Raw genomic sequence first — 21,782 nt, 5'->3', positions numbered from 1 at the left:
GGCGTGAAGTGCTACGCACCGCCAGGACTCGGCGCTAAGCTGTGTCGTCATTGTGAGGGTGGGACTTCCTCCCCGGGATCCACTGTTTCCGACGTCCTCCGGAAGTCGGTGCTGGTCGGGTCAATACCGGGCTATTCGCTCTGCGTTGTACGGTTCCCTGCTGTTCCTCTTTAGGCAATTCCAGAGCATCGCCATCGCAACGCCCTCTCGCCCAGAGTGCACGTCGGGGATCCCGTCGCCCTCGCTCGCTCTCCGGCGCGGTCGCCCTCCCTGTTTCTCCGCCCCGCAGACCTGCTGCTCACCGGCCCCATTGCGACCCATGGCGGGAACTGCTCCGACCACAGCCTTTGGGCAGGCGGTGATCGGCCCGCCGGGCTCGGGAAAGACCACGTACTGCCTGGGCATGAGCGAGTTTCTGCGCGCGCTGGGCCGGCGCGTGGCGGTAGTGAACCTGGACCCGGCCAACGACGGGCTGCCATACGAGTGTGCGGTGGACGTGAGCGAGCTAGTGGGCTTGGGCGACGTGATGGACGCCCTGCGGTTGGGGCCCAACGGCGGCCTACTGTACTGCATGGAGTACTTGGAGGCCAACCTGGACTGGCTGCGTGCCAAGCTTGACCCCCTCCGTGGCCATTACTTCCTCTTCGACTGTCCAGGCCAAGTGGAGCTCTGCACCCACCACGGCGCCCTGCGCAACATCTTCTCCCAGATGGCCCAGTGGGACCTCAGGGTGCGTCTTAGGTCGGGCAGGTCCATTTTGCAGATGAAGGAACTAAGACAGGGAGGACATGCCACACCCCCATGTCACACAGCGAGGTAGGGGCGGAGTTGGTTTGGGGTATAACAGGTGTGTTTTCGAATTCTGGCTCTGCCATCGACTCACTATGTGGTCCTGGGTAAGTCACTTTATCTCTCTGAATCTCAGTTTTCTTATCTGTAAAGTGGATGTGTTCGTACTCAATTTGGGATTATGGACATATGGAAGAAGTTATGTGAAAAGTGACGTGGCGATCGTTATTGTGAGTTAGGGGCAAAATTAAGTGAAAGAATGGAGTCAGATGTAGTGAAAATTGAACCATTTGCTCACTGGGAGGCTCAGTGCAAGGCTTCTTGTAAGAAAAATGCCCGTATCTCCTGGGAGAAAGAAATGAGTGTGGCTGTTAGAACAAAACAGAAGGACACTAACGGGGAAGGCTTGCACTCTGTCCTCAGGCATCCCCAGCCTGACAGGGGAGACATAGGCCCTGATTTTCCCTGCCTCATACCCCTCACCCTCTCTTCCTCTCTTTCCAGCTGACTGCTGTCCACCTGGTGGATTCTCACTATTGTACAGACCCGGCCAAGTTCATTTCAGTACTGTGTACCTCTCTGGCTACCATGCTGCACGTAGAGCTGCCCCATGTCAACCTCCTTTCCAAGATGGACCTCATTGAGCACTATGGGAAGTTGGGTAAGAGCTCCAGTTTCGGACAGGCAAGGTGCAGGACAGTGGTTAGGCCAGAGTGAAGCAGAGATCTCAGCTGAAGGAAGCTGCCTCCAGAGACCATGCATGGCCTGGTGATCATAGCCACTGACAGGTCATGACCTCTGTCCCTTTATTTTGTGCCATATACTCTTCTGGGTTTGGGGATAAGGGGGCTACAGATGGCAATATATATTGTGAAGGAATTAAAACTGAATGATGAGGCAGTGGGCGGTAGGGAGTGAACAGTGCCATCTGACCTGGGATCTGAACGGTGAGGAGCCTGCCAAGGGAGAACTGTTCTAGGCAGCAACCAGTAGGGGTAAAGGCCCTTAGGCAATTGCTTTTTGTGTTCAAGGAAGTGGGGTGGGGCAGAGTAGCTGAAATAGTGATTAGGGGAAGGGTGGTAGGAAATGAGGTCAGAGAGGTCGGCAGGGGCTAAAATCCTGTACTTTTCTTTTTCTTTTTAAAGATTTTATTTATTTTTAGAGAGGGGGAAGGGAGGGAAAAAGAGGGAGAGAAATATCAATGTGCGAGAGATACATTGATAGGTTGCCTCTCACACACCCCCAACTGAGGACATGGCCAGCCACCCAGGCATGTGCCCTGACTGGGAATCGAACTGGTAATCTTTCGGTTCACAGGCCAGCGCTCAGCCCCCTGAGCCACACTAGCCAGCGAAAAAGCAATACTATGTAAACACAGGAAAGTAATTGATGAATATTAAGCAAGGAAATAACACACACTGAAAAGGTCATTCTGGCTGTTTTGTGGAGAATGAACTGAAAGGGGCAAGAATGAAAACAGCTGCTCTAGGAGATTGTTGCAGCAGCCCAAGGAGTGGTGATAGGAGTGGGGAGAAATAGATTCAAAACTTGCTCAAGAAAAAAGATTTGTTTGTGGATTGGACATAGAGTTGCAGGAACAACGGATGATCCTCAGGTTTCTGACCAAGCCAGTGAACAGATGAGGGTGACGGTAAAGCCCCATTTTACCTATGCCCACGTTTGTAGTCCTCCCAAGCCTCCCTCCCCTTTCACAGCCTCCAGTCCAGATGGCTGTGTGGTGGTCTTCAACCATCCTCTCTCTGACTCTTGATAGTCATCCTCACAAGAGGCTGGTAGGCAAATCAGATGAGACAGCTGAGTCCCAGAGACCTTACAGGAATCACACAGCGAGTATGTTAGCTGAGGTGAAATCTAAACCCAGGTGTACCTGGCTCCAGTTTCTTAATTCTTGTTGAGAAACGTACCTGACAAGCAATCCAAGACGTTTGTTAGATTGTTCCTTGTAGGCATAGGGGTGTCAGTTTCTTTTCTTTCTTAAAAATTTTTATTTCTTTTTTTAGAGAGAGGGGAAGGAAGGGAGAAAGAGAAGGTTGCCTCTTGTATGCCTCCAGTGGGAAACCTCGCCTGCAACCCAGGCATGTGCCGTGACTGGGAATCAAACCAACAACCTTTAGCTTCGCAGGCCAGCACTCAATCTACTGAGCCACACCAGCTAGGGTAGGGTGTCAGTTTCTAATTAGAGCTGATTTAGAACATGGGAGGCAGAGCTCAGGGAGTGAGTTGATCAATCTCTGATCTCGGACAGCCTGGTCTCTCAGCTCAGTTGGGGACGTAGCTGCTGAGGAGCCCAACTGCTTGATCTTCCAGGCCGAAATGGACAATGCAGGACCACTTTCCTTCTCTTAGTGGGAAGTTTGTAGTCATAGAACTGAGTCAGGGCCCTAGAGTCATCTAGTCTGATCTCCTTATTTTAAATTAAGAAGGAAATAGCCCAAAGGGGAAAGAGATTTACCCAGATGCCAGCCTGCTAAAGTCCTTACAGTGTGTGCTAGGTCCTGGGGGTACCTGTCTCTGAGCTTCATGAGGGACGTACCAGGCACTGGAGTTTATAGCATTTACTGGTAATCCTCACAGCAACCCTATGAGGTAGGTACCTGTCCACATAGCTAGTAAATGACAGAGCCAGCAGGTGAAACCATCTATTCCTTCATAACTTCATTTCACTGCCATTGTTGAATGAATAAATGAGGGAGGGAATGAAGGCAGAGGAAGAAAGAAAAAATATGGTCCCTGCCCTTGGGGCTTTAGCCTGATGCCAGCTACTCCTGAACATTGGCTTCTCTCCTTAGCCTTCAACCTGGACTACTACACAGAGGTCCTAGACCTCTCCTACTTGCTTGACCACCTGGCTTCTGACCCTTTCTTCCGCCACTACCGTCAGCTCAATGAGAAACTGGTGCAGCTCATTGAAGACTACAGCCTGGTCTCCTTTATTCCTCTCAATATCCAGGTACCGGCGACTAAAAGGCCTCTTCCCTTGGCTGTAGGCTCTGACAGCACGTGGGACCTCACCAAGCCAAGAGTACAGGAGGCTTTGAGGGCTGAAACAGTGCTCTTTGTCCTAGGTCCAACTATCATTCAGCGCCCTTGGTGTTGGGACCAGGGGCTCTGGTGAGCAGGATTCCAGTAAAAGGGGTGCACCAAACTTTGGCCCTGTTTATTCTGTGTTGCTGGGTCCTCTCTACGTGTTCCTTCCTCAGTGTGAAAATGGACTAGATCAGAAAATCACCAGCAAGGGACTTGACCAAGGCCAGGGACAAGTCTCTCAGTCTCCTTCAAGATGAACAACTGCTTGCTGACTTTGGAAAGTCATACCCAGGCACTATGCTTCTCACCTTCACCCTGCAAAGATATCCTGGGAGACCCCAGTGCATGCTTGATTCCTTTCTGCAATGGGTAGACTTGAGTGAACTTGTCTCTTCCCTTTTTAAGGCCACCCTCTTCTCTAAAATAAGCTAAATTCTATAATATTAAGCATAACAACTACTTTTTTAAAAATTGATTTTTAGAGAGAGAAACATTGATTTGTTGTTTCACTTAATTATGTGTTCATTGGTTGATCCTTGTATGTACTCTGACAAGGGATCGAACCCACAACTTTGGTGTCTTGGGACAATGCTCTGACCAACTGAGCTACTCGGCTAGGGCACAACTACCACTTACTGAAGGCTTTCTGTGCTAGGCATTGTGGTAAGGGACTGTAATGCATTCCTTTGATCTTTCCTTCCTGACATGTGAGTATGAATTGTTCTTATTAGTTTTATGTGGATGAGTAAATAAATAAGTTACATGCATATTTATTGGGTGCTTACTGTTAGCTAAGTACTGTGCCAAGCACTGGGAATACCTTGACAAATGAGTCCCTGACCTCAAGGGGAGCACAGTTGAATAGGGGAGGCAGAGGAGTTAATAATTTATTAATAGTTAGTAAGATGGTAGGATCAGAGCTACAATAGGAATAAACCCAGGGAACTGTGGTTGTGCATATAGAGCTTATCTGTTCTAATTGAGGCGGATTGGTGGTCAGGGAAATGGGTTGTAGCCAGGCCCCTGGGAACATGTAGAGCTGCTCCAGGCCAAGGAAGCCTCATATACAGAGGCTTCATGAGGGAAGACTGAGGAGGGCGTTTGGAGACTGCAGGCAGTTTGGTATAACCTCAGTTCCACACACCTCTGTTTCACTCACAGAGCTATTTCTCTCCTCCCTCCATAGGACAAGGAGAGTGTCCAACGGGTTCTGCAGGCTGTGGATAAAGCCAATGGCTACTGCTTCGGGGTCCAAGAGCAGCGAAGCCTGGAGGCCATGATGTCTGCTGCAATGGGAGCTGACTTCCATTTCTCCTCGTATCCTTGCTCTCTAGCTTCTTAGCCACAGTCAAGGTGGTGGCGGCAAAACGAGATATGGGACTCAGGAATGGCTACATCTACCCTTGTAGATGACTGATTTCATGTTGCTCAGTTGGACTCCTCGGTGACTGTCTTCCATATACAAAGAGTGGTCCCTTAGAAGGCTTCAGGGTTGGTTGTACCTGAGGACAAGGAAGGATATTGATAAGAAGGAGCAGCAAATGTGGGGGCTCAGGAATGGAAGGGCACTGGTCATTTGAGAGAGAAGCAAGGGGTTCAGTTTGCCTAGTGTCTTGACTGTGAAGGGGAAGGGAGATGCAGGGCTTTCGATGGAGCGCTTGAGTGCCCCGCTAAAGAGAGTGGACTTCAGCTCATGGGTGAACAGTATTGTTGAGCAGGGTGTGACATGAACAGATGTACATTTTTGAAAAGCTTCTTCAAGTGTGGAAAAACCCATTTAAGAGATGTGATTGGGAGCAGGAGAGTTTTTACAGTATAGAAGAGAAGAGGTGAAATAGTAGAGAGAATAGAAAGAAGAGTGTGGATTAGAAAAATACTAAGGTGCTAGACCACTTGAGTTTGTAACTGGATGATTGTGAGACAGATGAAGGTGGAGCAGAATTTAGATTCCCAGTTTCTGGCTTAGACAGTGATGTGGATGGTTGTGCTAGACACTGAGGCAAGGAAAGAAAGAGGAAGGTTTGGTCACGTGGATGAAAGGGATGATGGGAGCTAACAGCTGTGCTGTGTTTGAGGGCCCCTGGAACAGAGCTGCCTGGAGGCAGAGCAGACCTTCAGAACTGGACCGATGAGGGTGGAGCTGAGGTCATGTGCAGGTGTCTCTCAGGTCACAGAGGCTACTTGTGAGGCAGGACAAGGAAGTCCAGGCTTTCCAGGCTGCTTTCAGACATTTGGCATCTGCACAGGATACGGAGACAAGGTGGGATGGTAGGGCCCCGGAGTCCTTGGACAGGGAGGAAAATAGTTCCCGCCACCTCTCAGATCCGTGTTAGGCCCTTTCATATGTGGGAAACAACACTCCCAGGGAAACGGGCAGTTACAAATGATGGCAGCAGGGTGTGCAGTGCCTGAAGAAGGGACCGAGGAGCTGCCTCACACATGCAGGGATTCCGGTAAAGTCAGCGCTACCAGAAAAGGGAAGGGGCACTTTCAATAGTGCTGTGAGACAGGATTCTATTCACAAAACCATGTATACTATATTTAATAAGTGACTTGAGGAATTTTAAGGGTATTTTCTTTTGGTTTTGATTCCCTGAATGGCTTGCCTTTTTTCTTAATTTTTCAGTTATAGTTCGCGTTCAGTATTATTTTGTTTTGGTTTCAGGTGTATAGCATAGTGGTTAGACAATCAAATATTGTACTTTACAAAGAAATTTTAAGGGTATTTTTAACCATATACATTTGTGCTGATTATAGATTCTGCCCTGCACCCTAATCTCCTTAGGGTTCAACTTCACTCTCTGTTAATAAGATAATTAGGGATTAATATAGAAAGGAGTACATGGGTAAAGAAAGCTTCATTGTGGTAATAGCATTTGAGTTGCATCATCCCAAAGTGAGAGTTAGCCAGATTGATTAAGAGAGAAAGGGAATTCAGGGCAAAGAGAACAGTGTATACAGAGGCATAGGAGTCCAAGATTGAGACAGGTTTGGGGGGTTGCATAGAATGGCATGACTTGTGGGCAGGACAGGACTTCCGGCCTGGGGAGCAGTGATAGGGCCAGACAGATGGGCCAGAACACAGGGTTTTGTGTGCCCTGCTCAGGAATGGGGGCTTCAAAGCGGAAATAAGGCAGGTTTGAGATTATTCCAAGTCAAGCAAGATGGATCCCACGGATCCTGAGTGACCATCAGGACCAACTTGCTTAGGAGCAAGGGGTTACCTCCTGAAGAAAAATGAAGGGGAGAGGGCACGGGTTCAGAGTCAGTTTGTGTAGGGGTGAAATGGATTTTGATGATGGATCCATGAGATGGTAAAGAAGGATCTCTAACATGAACATCATTTGGTGGGCTACATACTTTATTTGCAGGATGCCGTTTAATCTTTATTCAATCCCCTTTTACAGATGAGGCAGTTGGGGCTCTGAGAGTGACAGGCCCAAGGTCCCTCACTCAGCATGTGTTTGGAAGAACGGTTCAAATCTCGGTCCCCTTGGTTGTAGAATCTCAGTTGCTGACACTGGGCTCATCTAGTAGAGCAACCATAGTGGCCAACCTAACCATGGTCAACGCCCATTTCCTAGTCAGACCCCAGACCCCGACCTCAGGCCAGCCAGCCCGATGGGGCTCCATCAGCAGCGTCATGATCCTTCCCTTTGTGAATCTGATTTGTGTCCTTACTGCTGTCCCAGAGAGGTAGCAGGCACCCTGTGGTCCAAGTAGAAATTTGTCATTTTCTTTGAGCGCCCTTGAGTTCCCTCCCTTGGCAAAAGAAGTCACAAACATTTCTTAAGCACCTACTGTGAGCCAGGTGCTGTGCCGGGCACTTTGTATTCATTGTCTCATTTGATTCTCATAACAACTCTTGCTTTACACATGAGGAAAAGGACATAGCAAAATCAGTATTTAAATCCCCATGGCCTGGCTCAGAGCATGTGTCATAACGCAGAGCTGAAGGGTTAGCACTCTCTGGTCCTTTGATCTTCAGCAGCGTGGGGGAAGAGGTGAATATAGGGGCACTTGAGTTGCTTTGGAAGGCATTTCAGACCCAGCTGGTCCCTGTTGCCTGAAGCTATAATGATGAGGAAGGGAGAAGGATGGAAGTACTCTGCCAGATGTGGTTGGAAGGCAGTCATCAGTAGAGGTCAGATCCTGCCCTTGCTGTCATCCTTGACCTGCCCTCAGCACCCTGAGCATCCAGGAGAAGTACCTGGCACCCTCAGACCAGTCGGTGGAGCAGGAAGCCATGAATCTGTAACCACCAGCTGGGCTCTGGAGAGTAAGACACGTAGAGCAGCACTGGGGAAAGCTGCAACTCCCAGCGAGCAGCGGACAGCCCAGTAGGCTGGAGATCCAGGAACAGTTCTCCCGGCCAGAGTTGGGAGACTGATGAGGGGACACTCAGCCTTGCAAAGGACTCCTAGCCAAAAGCCAGACATGGCTCAAGCAAAGCACCCACCATACCTTCAGTGCGTAGGAGCTCTGGACACTGTCACCAGGAATTCAGCGCTGGTCCCACTCGGACTGTGGCGGGACGTGCTACAATACAAGAGTTTATTTCCTTCTCCATTCTGTGATTTTCAAACTTTCTTCAACCGTCCAGGGAGCTGGGGTAGAACAAGTGAATGTCACCTTCTCTCAGAAGACTTCTATTTCTTTATACATGGCAGTATGTTCCCAAAGCACAGGATCATACTAGAGGATTGACACTTATTCTCCAATTGCGTACTTAGGTTAATTTTCAATTTTAACAGTGATCCTTAAGCTTGAGGCACTACTTCCTAGCTAGATCTTAACATTTTATTTCATTGTATTCATTTCATGGTTTTATTCTACTTTTGACAAGTGTTAGTTAGTTTCCTTTATAATAGTGATTAAAAGTTTACTTTAAAAATGAAGTTATTTATACAAAGTGCATTTTCTTTTTAAAGATTTAATGTATTTATTTTTAGAGAGCAGGAAGGAAGGGAGAAAGGGAGGGAAAGAAATATCAATCTGTTGCCTCTCTTCATGTCCCCCAGCTGGGGACCTGGCCTGCAGTCCAGGCATGCACCCTGTCTGCAAACTGAATAGGCGAACTTTTGGTTTGCAGGCCAGCACTCAGCCCACTGAGCCACATCAGCTAGGGCATAAACTGCATTTTTTAAAGAACAGTATTCAATACAGAAAGACATTAGGGGCACAGGAAAAATTAAGATAGTTTCAAGTTAGAAATACTGGTGTTTGCTTCCTTTGCTCTACTTGCTACTGGTAGGATGCAATTTGTATTTTCAACCAATAGGTGGCAACCCAGGCTTATTTTTGCAGTTGTAGCTTGGAGGCGCAAGGGGAGGACAGAAGGCAGTTGTGCCAGAAGTCATTTGCAGTTACATGGTCCTGTTAACACGTGCAGGGTTTGGCATTTTACAAAGTGCTTTCACACACACGGTCCTCATGTGATTAACACAGCAACTCCTAAAAATACAAACGATGGGGATTATTAGTAAGCTCCACTTTACAAGAAGGAAAAAGATGAGTTTGAACTTCAGTCATCCTGGCCCTCTGGCTTACTTTGCTGACTTCTTAATTGTGAATACTTAATGGTGAAAAGTCATGCTTCATATTCTACAGGATTTGAGACCAATTGGAAGGAAGAATTCAGACACCTTTAGAGTGTTCCTGAATCATAAATCCAGGGGAAGGTAGGTCAGTGGTGGTTTTGACAGTTAAAGAAAATTTGAAGTAGCGTTGAGATGATGACTGAACTTTGCTTTCCAGTTTTGACAGCCAGAGCAGAGTGAAGCACTATAAGGAGCCTCCAGTGGCTGGAACGGTATGAAAGCAGCCCATCTCCGCTCCCACGCCTGGTGTTACAGGGGATAATAATTGGGTGCTGCTTCCCCAGCCTCTTTCATCTGCAGAGTTCAAAGCACCTCACTCCTAATTAACACCCTGTACAGTAGTAGGTGGGGAGTATCAACAGAGCAAGCCAGGGAAACTGAGGCGAGTAGGCCCTGCCTGGGGCTGGCCATGAGTCACCTGTGGGGCCTGGAACCCAGGAATCCTGATGCTCAGGCTGCTGGGCAAACCCCTCAGGGAGTGAGGATGGATGCTGTGTTTTCGAAAATAGTATCAATAGCTGTGGTCATGGCCTTTGATGCCTACCCCATCCTGGATGCTGCAGATGTCACCAAAGCAAACCAGTAGGAAAGAAGTGTCACTTAGAACTTTATAGGGTCATATCCAAGCACGCTTAGTATTCATTCTTTGCAGTCCTGGAGTGAAGGACGAAATAATCCAAAACTTTGTTTTCAGGCATTTGTGTGACAGCAAGGATGTTTTCCCCTCCAGTAAATGTAGCTTTCTCCACCTCCCACTGATAGCAGAATGATTATCATGTTGGGAGGTGGGGAGGGCAGCACGGTGCAGAAAAGATCAGATGCCTGGGCTCCAGGTGAGGCCTGTTCAGCCATATGAAATGTGTGGAGTAGAAGAAAGACAATCTTCCAGTATGGTTGAGATATGGCAACTCTCCTTAAGAGTTCTTAATTTTTTTTAAATTTCATGATGAAAATAGTAAAGTGAAAAACTTGGGAAATAGAAAATTAGACTCATAATCGTAACAAAAATATAATTTATAATAAATTTATATTTACATTTATGTTTTGTCTGTTTTGTTTTTCTGTACATCTAGAGGGATAGTTACAGCATTTATATAAGTGGGATATAATTGCTTTGTAACCTGCTTTTTTCAGTTGATATAATTAAAAATATAAAGACTTTTTATTTACGTGATAATATTCCATGGTATGTCTAAAACGTTTACCTACTCATATTCCCATGGTTAGCGTGTAAGTCAGCACCACTTTTTTGCTATTGTAAATAGTGCTGTGATTAATGTCTTTGTATCCAAATCTTTGAGTCTTTGACTTTTATGATAATATCCTAGAAATTGAAAAACAAAGCAAAACTGATGTTTTCCAGGTCTGGATTCATGTTGCTAAAATGCCTTCCAGAACAGTGCCATTTATGTCTCACAGACACTTCCTGAAAGTGCCCCTCTCCCTCTCAGACCTTACTCAGCAAATTGTGGACAACTTCTGGAGAAAGGAAACCATGTCTGAGTACCTTAGAAGGGACCTTCTTGGTCATATCTGCTTAGTGCTGATATTAGGATAGATGCATGTCCTGGCTCTGAATTGGGACCCCAACAATTGGAAGATAGCATTTGGAACTTTTCAGAGACCACAGTTCATTGGAAAGGCTTCCAGGCCAGACAAAGAGGCATAGGAGTGAGGGTGACGCCCTGAAGTCCACAGGCTGAAGCACAGCCAGCCTGCTCTCAGCTGTTTCCGAATTAGCAAAATGCTCACCCCCCAGTTGGCTGAGAATAAGAAGCCCAATCCCATTAGAGTCTGTGGGAAGGTCGATCTTGGAGATTCTCTGTCATTTCTCAAGGCTCCTGGGAAGAGAAAGGGAGTGACTTCAGACCCATCTCAGCATCACCATGACACACCAGTTTTTTAAAGTTGGGAGGCCCAACTGCCCCCAGACTCCTGGAAGGAAATTCTCTCGCAAGCCAAGCCGCGTAGCCCCCTTCCTGTCCCTCCCCTTTTCTCCTCTCTCGCCCCTGGCCATGGAGCCCTTACCCAGTCTGGTCTGGGCTGCCCACCTCCACTTAATGTCCCTTTTACAAAGAAGAATCCCAAATTCACATATATCTCAATGGCATCAGGCCTACTAAGGAGAGAGGAAGTTGTAAGTCTCATTTACAATTGATTGTGTCCTTTCTTTCCGGCAGGGGTGCCAACTTCAGACAGCCCCAGAAGTTCAGGTGAGGATCTGTGAGGGGGTGAGCCAGGGATTTGGAGCCCAACTAAGGTGAAGAAAGATGAGTGTTGATAAAAACCTCTGGACTAGAATACATAACAAAGTTAAATTTCCTTTCCCATCCAAAACCTTGAAGCAGTTGTGGAGGGGGGAGATGAGAGGCCCCTTCAAAGCCATCCCAAATCAACCTAAAATCTCAAGGAGTGTGCTTACTGTGCAAATCAGCTCCCTTCCCACTGGTGGCCTTTTCTTGTCTATGAATCCTGCAGACTCCACATTGCTCTGTGGAATCTTATAAACATCCCAGAAGGGATAATGGGGGACATGGGTAAGATTTCTCCCAGCTCAAAGCATACCAGTGGTTGCACAATCTATTCTGAGTTAAAAATCACTCCCATCTACACTCAGACAAGGAAATTTCAGGTTAACTTTATTTTGGAGGAAGAAGGGGGAGAAAATGTGTCTTCCTCCCTCCCGTTTTTTGTCCCTCTTTCCCTTCCACCCGCCTTTCCTTCCACCCGCCTTTCCTTCCACCCACCTTTCCTTCCACCCTTCACCCTTCCTTCCTCCTCTTTCAACCTATATTTCTCGGATACTATAAACTGATATATATCAAGTACTGTACCTAGCCACAGATTGAAGACTCCATGAGTTCAGAGTCTGGGATCTCCCTCTTTTTATCTCTAGACAAAGAATTAAATTTCCCAGAGAGCAGTAAGGAGAAGGTTGGGTGGAGATGAGAGATGAATCATCCTCAGACACCCCTGGGGTGACATACCTGTCTGCTGCCCCCACAGACATTCCAGGCCCCTGAATCAGTGAGTAGGTGGGGCGGGGGCGGGGTGGGGGTAGTTTGAGAGGAGAGGGATCTACCCTGCAGAAACATGCCTTCCTCACTCCACACAGAGCAAGGACTGTGGGGTGGGTAGACCCTGTGAATAGGGCGAAGAATTGAAAAGGAACAAAAGATGTAACCAGATTAAGGAAACCTTAACTTGGTGAATGAGCTGGGAAATTGGTCCACTACACAATTTTTTCTTAAGACAATTCCTTCTTGCCAGGCCCTGGGGTGGCATTAGACTGAGAGTAGAATAAGACTTTCTTGATTCTTAGGAGCAAGGCAGCATAGCATAATGGGGTTCTTTGCAAATGTATTTTTAACTCATGTAACTCCAATACACAATACAAGCATACATGCGGCTCTTTTAGCCATGTGTGGAAATGGGAAACCCTGACCACTACATTCCTGCCTTGTTCTGGGGAACCCTCTGAACAGAATTTGAAAACAATTTAAAAATCATAGACTTTGGAGTCAGAGCCATTCTGCTCCCTAGACACGTAAATAGTTGTATAACCTTGGTTATTAGTTGTACAACCTTGGTTATTAGGTTATTTAGCTACACTGAGCCCCACTCTCCGCATCTGCAAAACAAAGGTGATAATAGTTATGCCCACTACTATTGTTACAGTACTGTGTTCCCTAGGAAGAAGCAAGAATGGGGCACTGTTGGTCAGGATAACCTCAGTGCAAGCCTCTGAAATCAGGCTTTCCGGAAAAAGCACTGGACGTTTGGACACTGGACATGTGTGTCTGTGTGTGTGTGTAGAAGTAGAGTATCTTGCCTTCTGGGAGTATCTTGCCCTGCCTAACCCCAATGCCTTGGCCTCCCTCGGATGCCTGGTTGATTCTGAGAAGGCACATTGAACCCAATGCCATGCCCTCCATCACCTACTCCTGTGGATCTACAGAGCCAATTAAGAATGGATATATTCTCTAGAAAATTTTAGGTTGCAAATTTTCTCCATACCAGTCAAATTCTTAAGAGAGGATGATCTTTGCAAGTCCTGGACCTCCATTTCCTGAGGGATCCTCTGGCAATATAGAAAGGATAGGACTGGGATTATTTAAATCTTTCTGAGCCAACCTCTGTTTATAGTCCTGCCTCCTCTCACAACCAGCTATTTTTCCATTTCCACAATTAAGGACCTGGCACTAAACCAGATTTCCAGGCACTTGGAAGGATGGTTTTAAAATTAAGTTCTGAGCACCTTCCTATACACAAAACCTTGCTGGAGACACTGTGGGAAGACAGGATGAATAATGGGACAAAGTTACTGTTTTTGGAGAGCTCTCTGAGGAGACAAGAAATAAACCCAGGACATAGTTGCAAACTCAGAGGTAGGATCAAGTAGATATGAAGTCATAACTGAATAAATGTACCTATATAAATGAAAGGCGGTGGTAAAATAGCACATACCCAAAGCTCTGTATACGTATAAAAGGGAGAGGGAAGCTGGTCAGTCATGTTTTGACCTGGAGATGGGCTTTGAAATTTGGAAGAGCTTATAACTGTGCTCCAGTGGAGAGGATGATGGGAATGGGAGAAAGGCCACCATGAAATGTCTAGTGGAACTTGGTTGGCATTCTTACCTGCTTTGCCTTCTGGGACTGATTTTTAAAACAGATATAATTCACATACCATAAAATTCATCCTTCTAAAGTTTACAGTTCAGTGTTTTTAATATATTCACAAAGTTGTGCAAATATCACCACAATTTAAATCCAGAACATTTCATCACTCCAAAAGAAACTCCATACCCATTAGCAGTAGGATTGAAATTTCTACAACGGCAAATCTAGACCAGAACAAGACGGTAAGAAATGCTCACTGAAACCCCACTCTGGGTAACAGTAAGAAAGCTTTACAGAGGCTAAAAAAAAAAAAGTCAGATAAAAAAGACTGTGACCCTCATGGCCTGTTGTCTAAGCAGGCTCACATCTAGCCATCTGACGGTGTTCCAATCCATACCATATGCTTTTGAAATCCTTCAACACCAACATACTCATTTCTTTCCCCATATAGGGCAACAATGAGTGGTGTGGAGAGAGAAGGCAAAGTCAGAGGCTGAGAGAAAGAAGTTTCTTTCCCAGGACCTATCCCATTAAGAGAAAGTTACCAGACCTGTCTGGTAAGAGAAACTGGGTCACTTTCAGAGTGGAGGGGGAGTCACTTGCCCTAGCCCAGAGTCTCTGCATCGTTTGGAAATCCAACACACTTCCAGGAAAGGAGGGGAGAAATAGGGGACCCAGAAAGCATCACAGTGGTCCCGCAGACTTCCCCTGCAGAATTACTAACTCTGTCTGATAAGAGCCGTTCAATTTTGAGTTCCATGGGTGTGGCCAGACTTGGACTGTAATGAGGCTGGCCTGAGCTCCCCAGTCACCCTGCATTTTCAGGTGGCCCAGTGAGCATGCAGGTCAGCTTTGGCAGTAAAGCTGCTCCTCAAGACTGGGCCTGGCTGATGATTCTGCTTTTGGCACAGAAATGCTGGATAAATCCTAGACTATTATAGATGCTAGAAGGATTAATAATAGCTAACATGTACTATGAACTACTTCAAGTGCATTTATTTTCTTAAACTTCATAGTTACTCTTAAGAGGAAGGTACTATTTTCTAGTCCCCACATTATAAATTAGGACACAAAAGTTAAGCAAGGTTAATTAAGAGCCTTGGCCAAGGCAGGATGGGAGTCAACTACGGCAGCTTGATTCCAGTACCCAGATTCTTCAGGTTTCTTTAGAGAGTCTTTAGTTCAAGACGCTTTAGACACTGAAAGGGAAACTAAGGTCCAGGGAGGTGTAATGGCTTTTCCAAAATCCCACAACCAAGTCAGGGATGCAGTCCAAGCCTCCTGGCCACTAGTTCAGGGCTGCCTGGATTCTAGTGTGTGGTGGCCTCTTCCCAGCCCGCCCTGCCAACCAGGCCCCCAAGGTTAGGCAGATGACTCAAAGGGAGGGGACTGCTTTTTCCGGACCGCCCCGTTCCGCTGCCATGAGTATCCTAGATCTCGGGTCAGGCGGGTAGCAACTTGTCTGAGTGAAACCCGGAAAGCGCCGCCCCTAGCGCTCGGCAGGCGGTGAAGGTGTCTCAGTCCCGCAAGGCAGACTCGCAAACCGCAAAGCCCACCGGGCGTCCGAACGCGCGCGGCGCGCGTCCGTTGCTTACTCTCCCATTGGCCAGTACTTCGAGCAGCCCCCTCCCGTGATTGGGCGATATAGGCTTCGGGCCCGCCTTCAGGCGGGACCAAGCGAGCCGGTCGCAGGCCTAGGCGCGTTGCCTCTGGGCGCGGAGGCGGCGGGGTTGGAAGCACTGGTCTGGCCTACGTTCCCCGAGGCTCTTCCCAGCCAGCTAGCGCCTCCTCTCCGCCAGCCCGTTCCATTTTGTCCCGTCTGCGAACGATGGGGTACGTTCCCCTCTTCTCAGAGCTGGGCTTTTTAATGGTGGCGTCACAGCTCTGCCCCAGATCGTACTTCCCGGCCTCTCAGCTCTGAGCACCTGATGGGACCCTCCCTTCGCTTTCAAATCGGGGTGCTCAGTACTGCTCACTACAGCATATTCATGCGGCGTGGTCCTTAGACCTTATGCCTGAGACTTAACTGGTTTCCTGCCGCCTCAGATCTAAGCTCTTCAGCAGAAGAGCGTTAGAGCCGCCTTTGCGCTCACCTGACCCTCCCCGGACCAGACCTGTTTGTTTGGGGCTTGGTGGAAAGAGCCGTACCCCCAGCTTCTCACCTAGTCACCGGTCCCAAAGTTTTGCCTGACCCCATGGCAGGTTAGGGCCCCAAATCAGGTTTTCTGTAAATCATACACCAATCCTAGTCCCAGCCCTCCGCCAATAACTGGAAAAGACAGGAGGAGTGTCACAGGGGAACTTTATTGAGAGGAAACATGGTCACACCCAGCAGACATGCTTTCCCTCTCATTCTGGGCCTTTCTCTCTCTCTCTCTCTCTCTCTCTCTCTCTCTCACACACACACACACACACACACACACACACACACACACTCGCCAACCTCTGCCACACGGTCCACTTCTCAGCCACAAGGGTGGGACACTCCTCAATTCCTAAGATCCAGAGGCAGCAGGGGCAAAAAGGAGTGAAGAGGGAGAAAGAAGTGACCTGGTTCATGGGTGGGGTCTCAAGGAGGGGGTGCAGAGAGCAGGGCTGGGTGAGCACCCGACAGTGCCAGAAGAGTGGGATCCAATGGCTCTAGGAGGCCTCAGCTCTGCTGGTCCCTCCCTATGGAGCTTCTCTGAGCTGGGACAGAGCATTCAGGGAAAGGGGTCGGGCCTCCCACCCCATATAGTCCTCTCTGCTGGGGGTGGGGGACTGGAGCGGGCAGGGCAGGGCAGGGAGAGTAGCAGCGTGGCTCAGCTCTGGGGCTCCTCTGGTGCTTCGCCTCCCTCTTCCCCGGCATTGTCGGCCGTCCACAGAGTCAGGTTGTCTCGCAGCAGCTGCATGATGAGGGTGCTGTCTTTGTAGGAGTCCTCACTGAGGGTGTGCAGGTCAGCCATGGCTTCATCGAAGGTGGTCTTGGCCAGTGAGATGGCTTCCTCAGGGCTATTGGCGATCTCGTAGTGGAAAACGGAAAAGTTCAGGGCCAGACCCAGGCGGATGGGGTTGGTGGGTGGCATCTCCTTCTTGCTGATATCCATGGCCTCTTGGTAGGCTGACCGGGCAGAGTCGATGATGCGCTTCTTGTCGTCACCGGTGGCCACCTCAGCCAGATAGCGGTAATAGTCACCCTTCATTTTCAGGTAGAAGACCTGGCTTTCAGCATCACCAGCCTTCTTGATGAGGTGGGTGTCCAGCAGGCCCAGCACGGTGTCGCACACGCCCCGGAGCTCCGTCTCCACCTTCTCCCGGTACTCACGAACCTCTGGGCCCTTCTCTTCCGAGCCTTCCTCATTGCTTTTCTGCTCAATACTGGACAGAACCCGCCATGCAGCCCTCTGGCCACCCACCACATTCTTGTAGGCCACTGACAGCAGGTTTCGCTCTTCGCAGGAGAGCTCCTCACCCTTCTCCACAGCACTCTTCATGAAGGCTGCCATGTCCTCATAGCGTTCGGCCTGTTCGGCCAACTTGGCCTTCTGGATTAGACTTGCTCTCTCCATGGCTCTGGGGACAGACAGGCGTTGGGCTAACTGGCTGCCTCAGGATCAAGCTGGATTCTGTGCCTCTCCAGTTCCCTGCCTGCCTTTTGGCTGGACGGCCTGGCCCAGAGAAGGGTGGGGAGGGAGTGGCAGAGGGCGGGACTGAGGCCCTGGACCTACCTCCCTCTGCTCTTCTCACACCCTTTCCGGTCTTCCTTAAAGGTAAAAGGGCTGGGATATGAGGTGAGTCATCAAGACAGTCAGCAGGAGAAGTCTGGGTGTCGGCCCCACCTGCACAGGCACCTTTCCAGGCTCTATTACATGGGTGCCAGCCTACATTAGGTAGCTGCCCCAGTTTCTCAAATCATATTCTCCTTCACAGTGTCCTTCAGAGACTAATGATGGCTTCAGCCACCTGACTGCATCAGCCTTGGCAGACCCCATAAACCCAGGTGCAGGAGGATGGGGTTCCTATTCCTGCCAGATAGAATCCCCCTCCTTGGTTCAGGTGAGATCTTTCCTGTTTAGGCAGGTCTCTACAGTTTCCCAAGTACCTCCATATCCATTATCTAATTTAGTCCCTACTGTGTCTCTGAAGTGGGCAGGACTGTGACCTCACTTTAGAGATAGGAATACTAAGGCTCAGAGGGAGGTAAGATTTGCTCAAGGTCACACTGCTACTAAGTCCCCTGCATCCTACTTCCTTTGGTTTCTCTCCCATCAAGGCCTCTGACTTGTGAGCTCCAGGATGTATTTAGAAGTGAGATCCAAGCTTCCTGAAATGGTTCCATCCCCCAGCCTCATTTTCCCTCAGGATCTTGTCCCCTCTGAGCTCCCAGAACGCACAGGTGGCAGTTTTCAGGGTGCCACTTAATGAGGTATTTAATGAGCAGCCTCTGACGCTCCAGCCCAGTCGTTGTAATTAGTCACCCAGTAGGTTTGTTGGACACCTTTCCCATCGCAGCACAATTTTCCCTTTCAAGTTGGTGGCCTGTTGCCACTTGTTTGAGGACTTACCCTCTGGCTCTCCAGGCCAGGTCACCTGCCCCCTCCAAGTCACCAGCCACCCTGTATCAGTGGGGCTCACAAAGGGTGGGGGCCCAGCTTGCTGGCTGTCCCACTTTCCTGCCTGACTCAGCTCGCCCTCTGTCAGAGGCTGGGAAGCAGGCCACCTGAGTGCTCAGCCCAGTTTGGTTCCCCAGGGGGGACGCTAGCAACTGGGGAGAGAGATGGGACCAAGAAAAAGGAGGTGGCGATGACACATACCATTCTGTTTTATGGGGCAGCAGTCCCAGCTGAGTACTGCCTCCCAGAGCCTGCCTCTCAGAATTTTCCCTACCCCTTCCCTTTGACCATGGCCCTACCTCTGACTTCTGTCAGAGGCCTCAGAGATGGAGAGGTCTCTGTTGTCAACCTTCTGTCCCTGTTAACTGGAGTGCTGTCCTTGTGCAATCAAGAGTTTCTTTCATCTAAAGGTGTTGGCACTGTGCCCCAGAAGGTGGGTTCCTGCTTATCTGCCCCACCCCTAGCGAAAGCTCAGATGGGGCTCAGGGTGGGGCTCCCCTTACTGGGATCCAGCCAGCTTAATCCTGGGGCCAGGACCCGACTGTCCCTGAGTTTGTCTTGGTGTCTGAATACCGATCCTCCCCTTCCGGAGAGAGGGAGGCTTAGGCCCAAAGATGAGCTCTGCCTCTTAGGAGGAAAAGCAGGGACATATCTGGGCTGATGCTACAGGTTTCCCAAGGAAGCAGAAGGGGTTTTAGGCTTGATAATCCTGAAGGCTTTGCTCAAATCAGACAGAAAAGGATGGAAAGGAAATACACTAAAATGCAACTTACAGAGGGCGTCTTTAAATAGTGAGACTGTGAGTGATTGTTTTTCCTTTTCTTATTCTCCTCAAGTTACCGATCGTGAACGTGTATTATTTTTCTGAGAGACGGAATAGCCAGTATCTTTGGAATCAGACCAGCTGGGTTCAATTCTTACAAACTGTTGTGGCCTATGCCAAGTGACTTAATCTCTGTGAGCCTGTTCTCCTAAGTGGAAAATGGGGTTTGTTGTGAGGATTAAATGAGTTGATGGAAAGCACTTCTTTGAGTGGATGATGGCTATTAGTATGTGAAAAAAATCCAACCAACTTTATTATTATAAACATACACATTCACAACATGAACATGGAGCTGGGGCCTCTGAAATGAGGAAGGGCCCCACACCAGGTCTCAGTTGAAGACCAGAGCCTACCCAGCTGGGTGCCCACGTGGGAAAGACGACGGACGAATGGTCAGCACTGCTCACTTGACCCTGCTCCTCCTTCTCCGCCTTGGGTATTCCTCTGGGCCTGCGCAGGGCCCTGGGCCCTCAGGGACCTTCCTTTGTGTAGTCACCCAGTCCAGGCTTTCCACGTCATGGGGGAAAGCTGGAGATCCCAGAACAGCATAAATCTGGGAAGCAGGGCTTGGCAATTGTGGAACTATTTCTGTCTCTAGGAAGGGAGTCTTCTCTTTTTTATCACTGAAGCCAGGAGGCCTGGTGGCGGTTGGTTTGCACCCGCAAGCTCGATGCCCTCAGTACAGCTCTGGGCAAGAGATGGAAGCCCCTTCCCTCCTCTCTCTCCCCTGCTGAATCTGAGAGTCAGGCTGCCTGCAATCTCCCGCTGGCTCTGGCCTGTTGATCCTGACTCAGTTCCTGTCTCAGGCACCTCCCTTTGCCTCCAGGCCTCCATTTCCCAAGTCCAGAAGCCCAGGCAGGCGGGAGGCAGCAGGCCCCGGCAGGGCACAGGGTTCCAGTCAGCCATCTGAGTCAGCAGGACAAGAGCTGGGGCTGCAGCCCAAAGGGGCTTTCCTCATCCTGCCTACTACCTCCCACTCTCCTGTATAATATCCATTCTACCAGCAGGCTTAAGGCCTCTGATCCCATAGGCAACCAACCCTTCTTAGCTGGTAAACAGGCGTTGAACGTTGTGGTACAGAGAAGGCAGACAGCAACTACCATATTTTGCCGTGTATAATGCACATTTTTTTTGCCCAAAGTTTTGAGGGAAAAGATAAGGATGCCCATTATACATGGGTAGTACCTGAAATACCTTTTATCTTTTCTTGTGCTCTGTAATTATTTGTTACATAAAATTTCTTGTACCGTATGTTCAAAAATAAATGCTAAAATCCCTTTACAATACAAAAAAAAAACCAAGTATCTAAATAGAAAGAAATAAGTGAATTAAAATAGTAAAAGATTTGTTCCCTGAAAGTTTGCACCAAAAACATGGGTGTGCATTATACATGGAAGCGCATTATACATGGCAAAATACGGTAGTTTCTGTCTATCTCCACTGGGATAGGGCTCCAACTGCAGCACAAGGGACTCTGGTTAAGATTCCAGGAAAAATTTCCTAGGAAATTCTTCCAGTCTTGGCATGATCAAACTACATAGGTGACTAGAGGAAGCTACAGCATCTTCTCCCCCTGGCTAGTTGTTAACCAGAGTTCAGTTATCCAGCCAAGAGCTCACTCAACTAGTTGCCTTTGCGGGGGAGGGGGTGTGTGTGTGGGGGGGTGAATTAGATTACTTTTGAGTCAGTATCCTGACACTTTTCCTCAAGGCACTACTGTTTTAAGTATCCCACATTTCCCAGACCAGTCTAGGACATGGCGTGAAATTTTTGAAAGAATGGAATGAGTTCAGGGGGTGGGACTGAATTCCAGCCCTGTTACAAGGCCTTGGACAGGTTCCTGCCTCTGGGCCTCGGTTTCTCCATTGGTACAAGGAGGCCCTGCAGATCATCTCTAAGATCCCTGCTGCCTATGAATGATATTCTTTAACTTTAGGGTTTTTCCTTCTGAGATCCCCCTTCTCCTAAAGCAGCCCAGTTCATTCCTTGGGTAATGCTGAAGGGTCAGAGGTCAGCACAGAGATCAGGATCAAATCTTGAATTTGCTACTTTACCAGTTGGCAACTCCCTGGGCAACTCCTGTGCCTTCCTTGAGCCACAGTTTTCTCATCTGTAAAAAGGCTGACAGCACCTTCCTCATAGGTTACGTTGAGAAAACAGGCCTGGCGCTTGGCAAGTCCTTGCTAAATGGCTGCTGTAGATATTTATTTTTATTTATTTTCAGTTTTTAGCTCTTAGAATGCTGTGTGTATATCTTGATGTGGGGAGGCAGCTGGGAGGAGGGAAGGCCCCATGAGAGTTGTCACCT

The 21,782-nt window shown here is 48.6% G+C and overlaps 2 protein-coding genes across 2 annotated transcripts; one reads left to right on the top strand and one right to left on the bottom strand.

Moving 5' to 3' along the window:
* The first annotated feature begins 8 nt into the window (after window positions 1-8).
* On the top strand, window positions 9-10,410 carry GPN2 (GPN-loop GTPase 2). Its single transcript, XM_054571804.1, has 5 exons — window positions 9-730; window positions 1,294-1,450; window positions 3,600-3,760; window positions 5,024-5,154; window positions 8,023-10,410. The coding sequence occupies exons 1-5, from the start codon at window positions 320-322 to the stop codon at window positions 8,093-8,095; spliced, it is 933 nt and encodes a 310-aa protein (XP_054427779.1). The 5' UTR covers window positions 9-319; the 3' UTR covers window positions 8,096-10,410.
* Window positions 10,411-16,792: 6,382 nt separating this feature from the next.
* On the bottom strand, window positions 16,793-17,612 carry SFN (stratifin). The gene has a single exon (XM_054571801.1). It carries the CDS (start codon window positions 17,605-17,607, stop codon window positions 16,861-16,863), a length of 747 nt encoding a protein of 248 aa, XP_054427776.1. The 5' UTR covers window positions 17,608-17,612; the 3' UTR covers window positions 16,793-16,860.
* Between the last annotated feature and the right edge of the window lie 4,170 nt (window positions 17,613-21,782).

This window comes from Pteronotus mesoamericanus, unplaced genomic scaffold (genome assembly GCF_021234165.1).
Source record: "Pteronotus mesoamericanus isolate MK-2021 breed Mesoamerican mustached bat unplaced genomic scaffold, CSHL_Meso_final contig_221, whole genome shotgun sequence".
In the NCBI taxonomy this organism is placed as follows: domain Eukaryota; kingdom Metazoa; phylum Chordata; class Mammalia; order Chiroptera; family Mormoopidae; genus Pteronotus; species Pteronotus mesoamericanus.
This window is presented reverse-complemented; position numbering and strand designations above follow the sequence as displayed.

Bases quoted from the DNA above. Each gene is read 5' to 3' on its own strand.
- GPN2 (XM_054571804.1), top strand. From the start codon at position 320: ATGGCGGGAACTGCTCCGACCACAGCCTTTGGGCAGGCGGTGATCGGC. The intron at 1,451-3,599 runs GTAAGAGCTCCA...TTCTCTCCTTAG, and splicing joins TGAGCACTATGGGAAGTTGG to CCTTCAACCTGGACTACTAC. The intron at 3,761-5,023 runs GTACCGGCGACT...CTCCCTCCATAG, and splicing joins TTATTCCTCTCAATATCCAG to GACAAGGAGAGTGTCCAACG.
- SFN (XM_054571801.1), bottom strand. From the start codon at position 17,607: ATGGAGAGAGCAAGTCTAATCCAGAAGGCCAAGTTGGCCGAACAGGCC.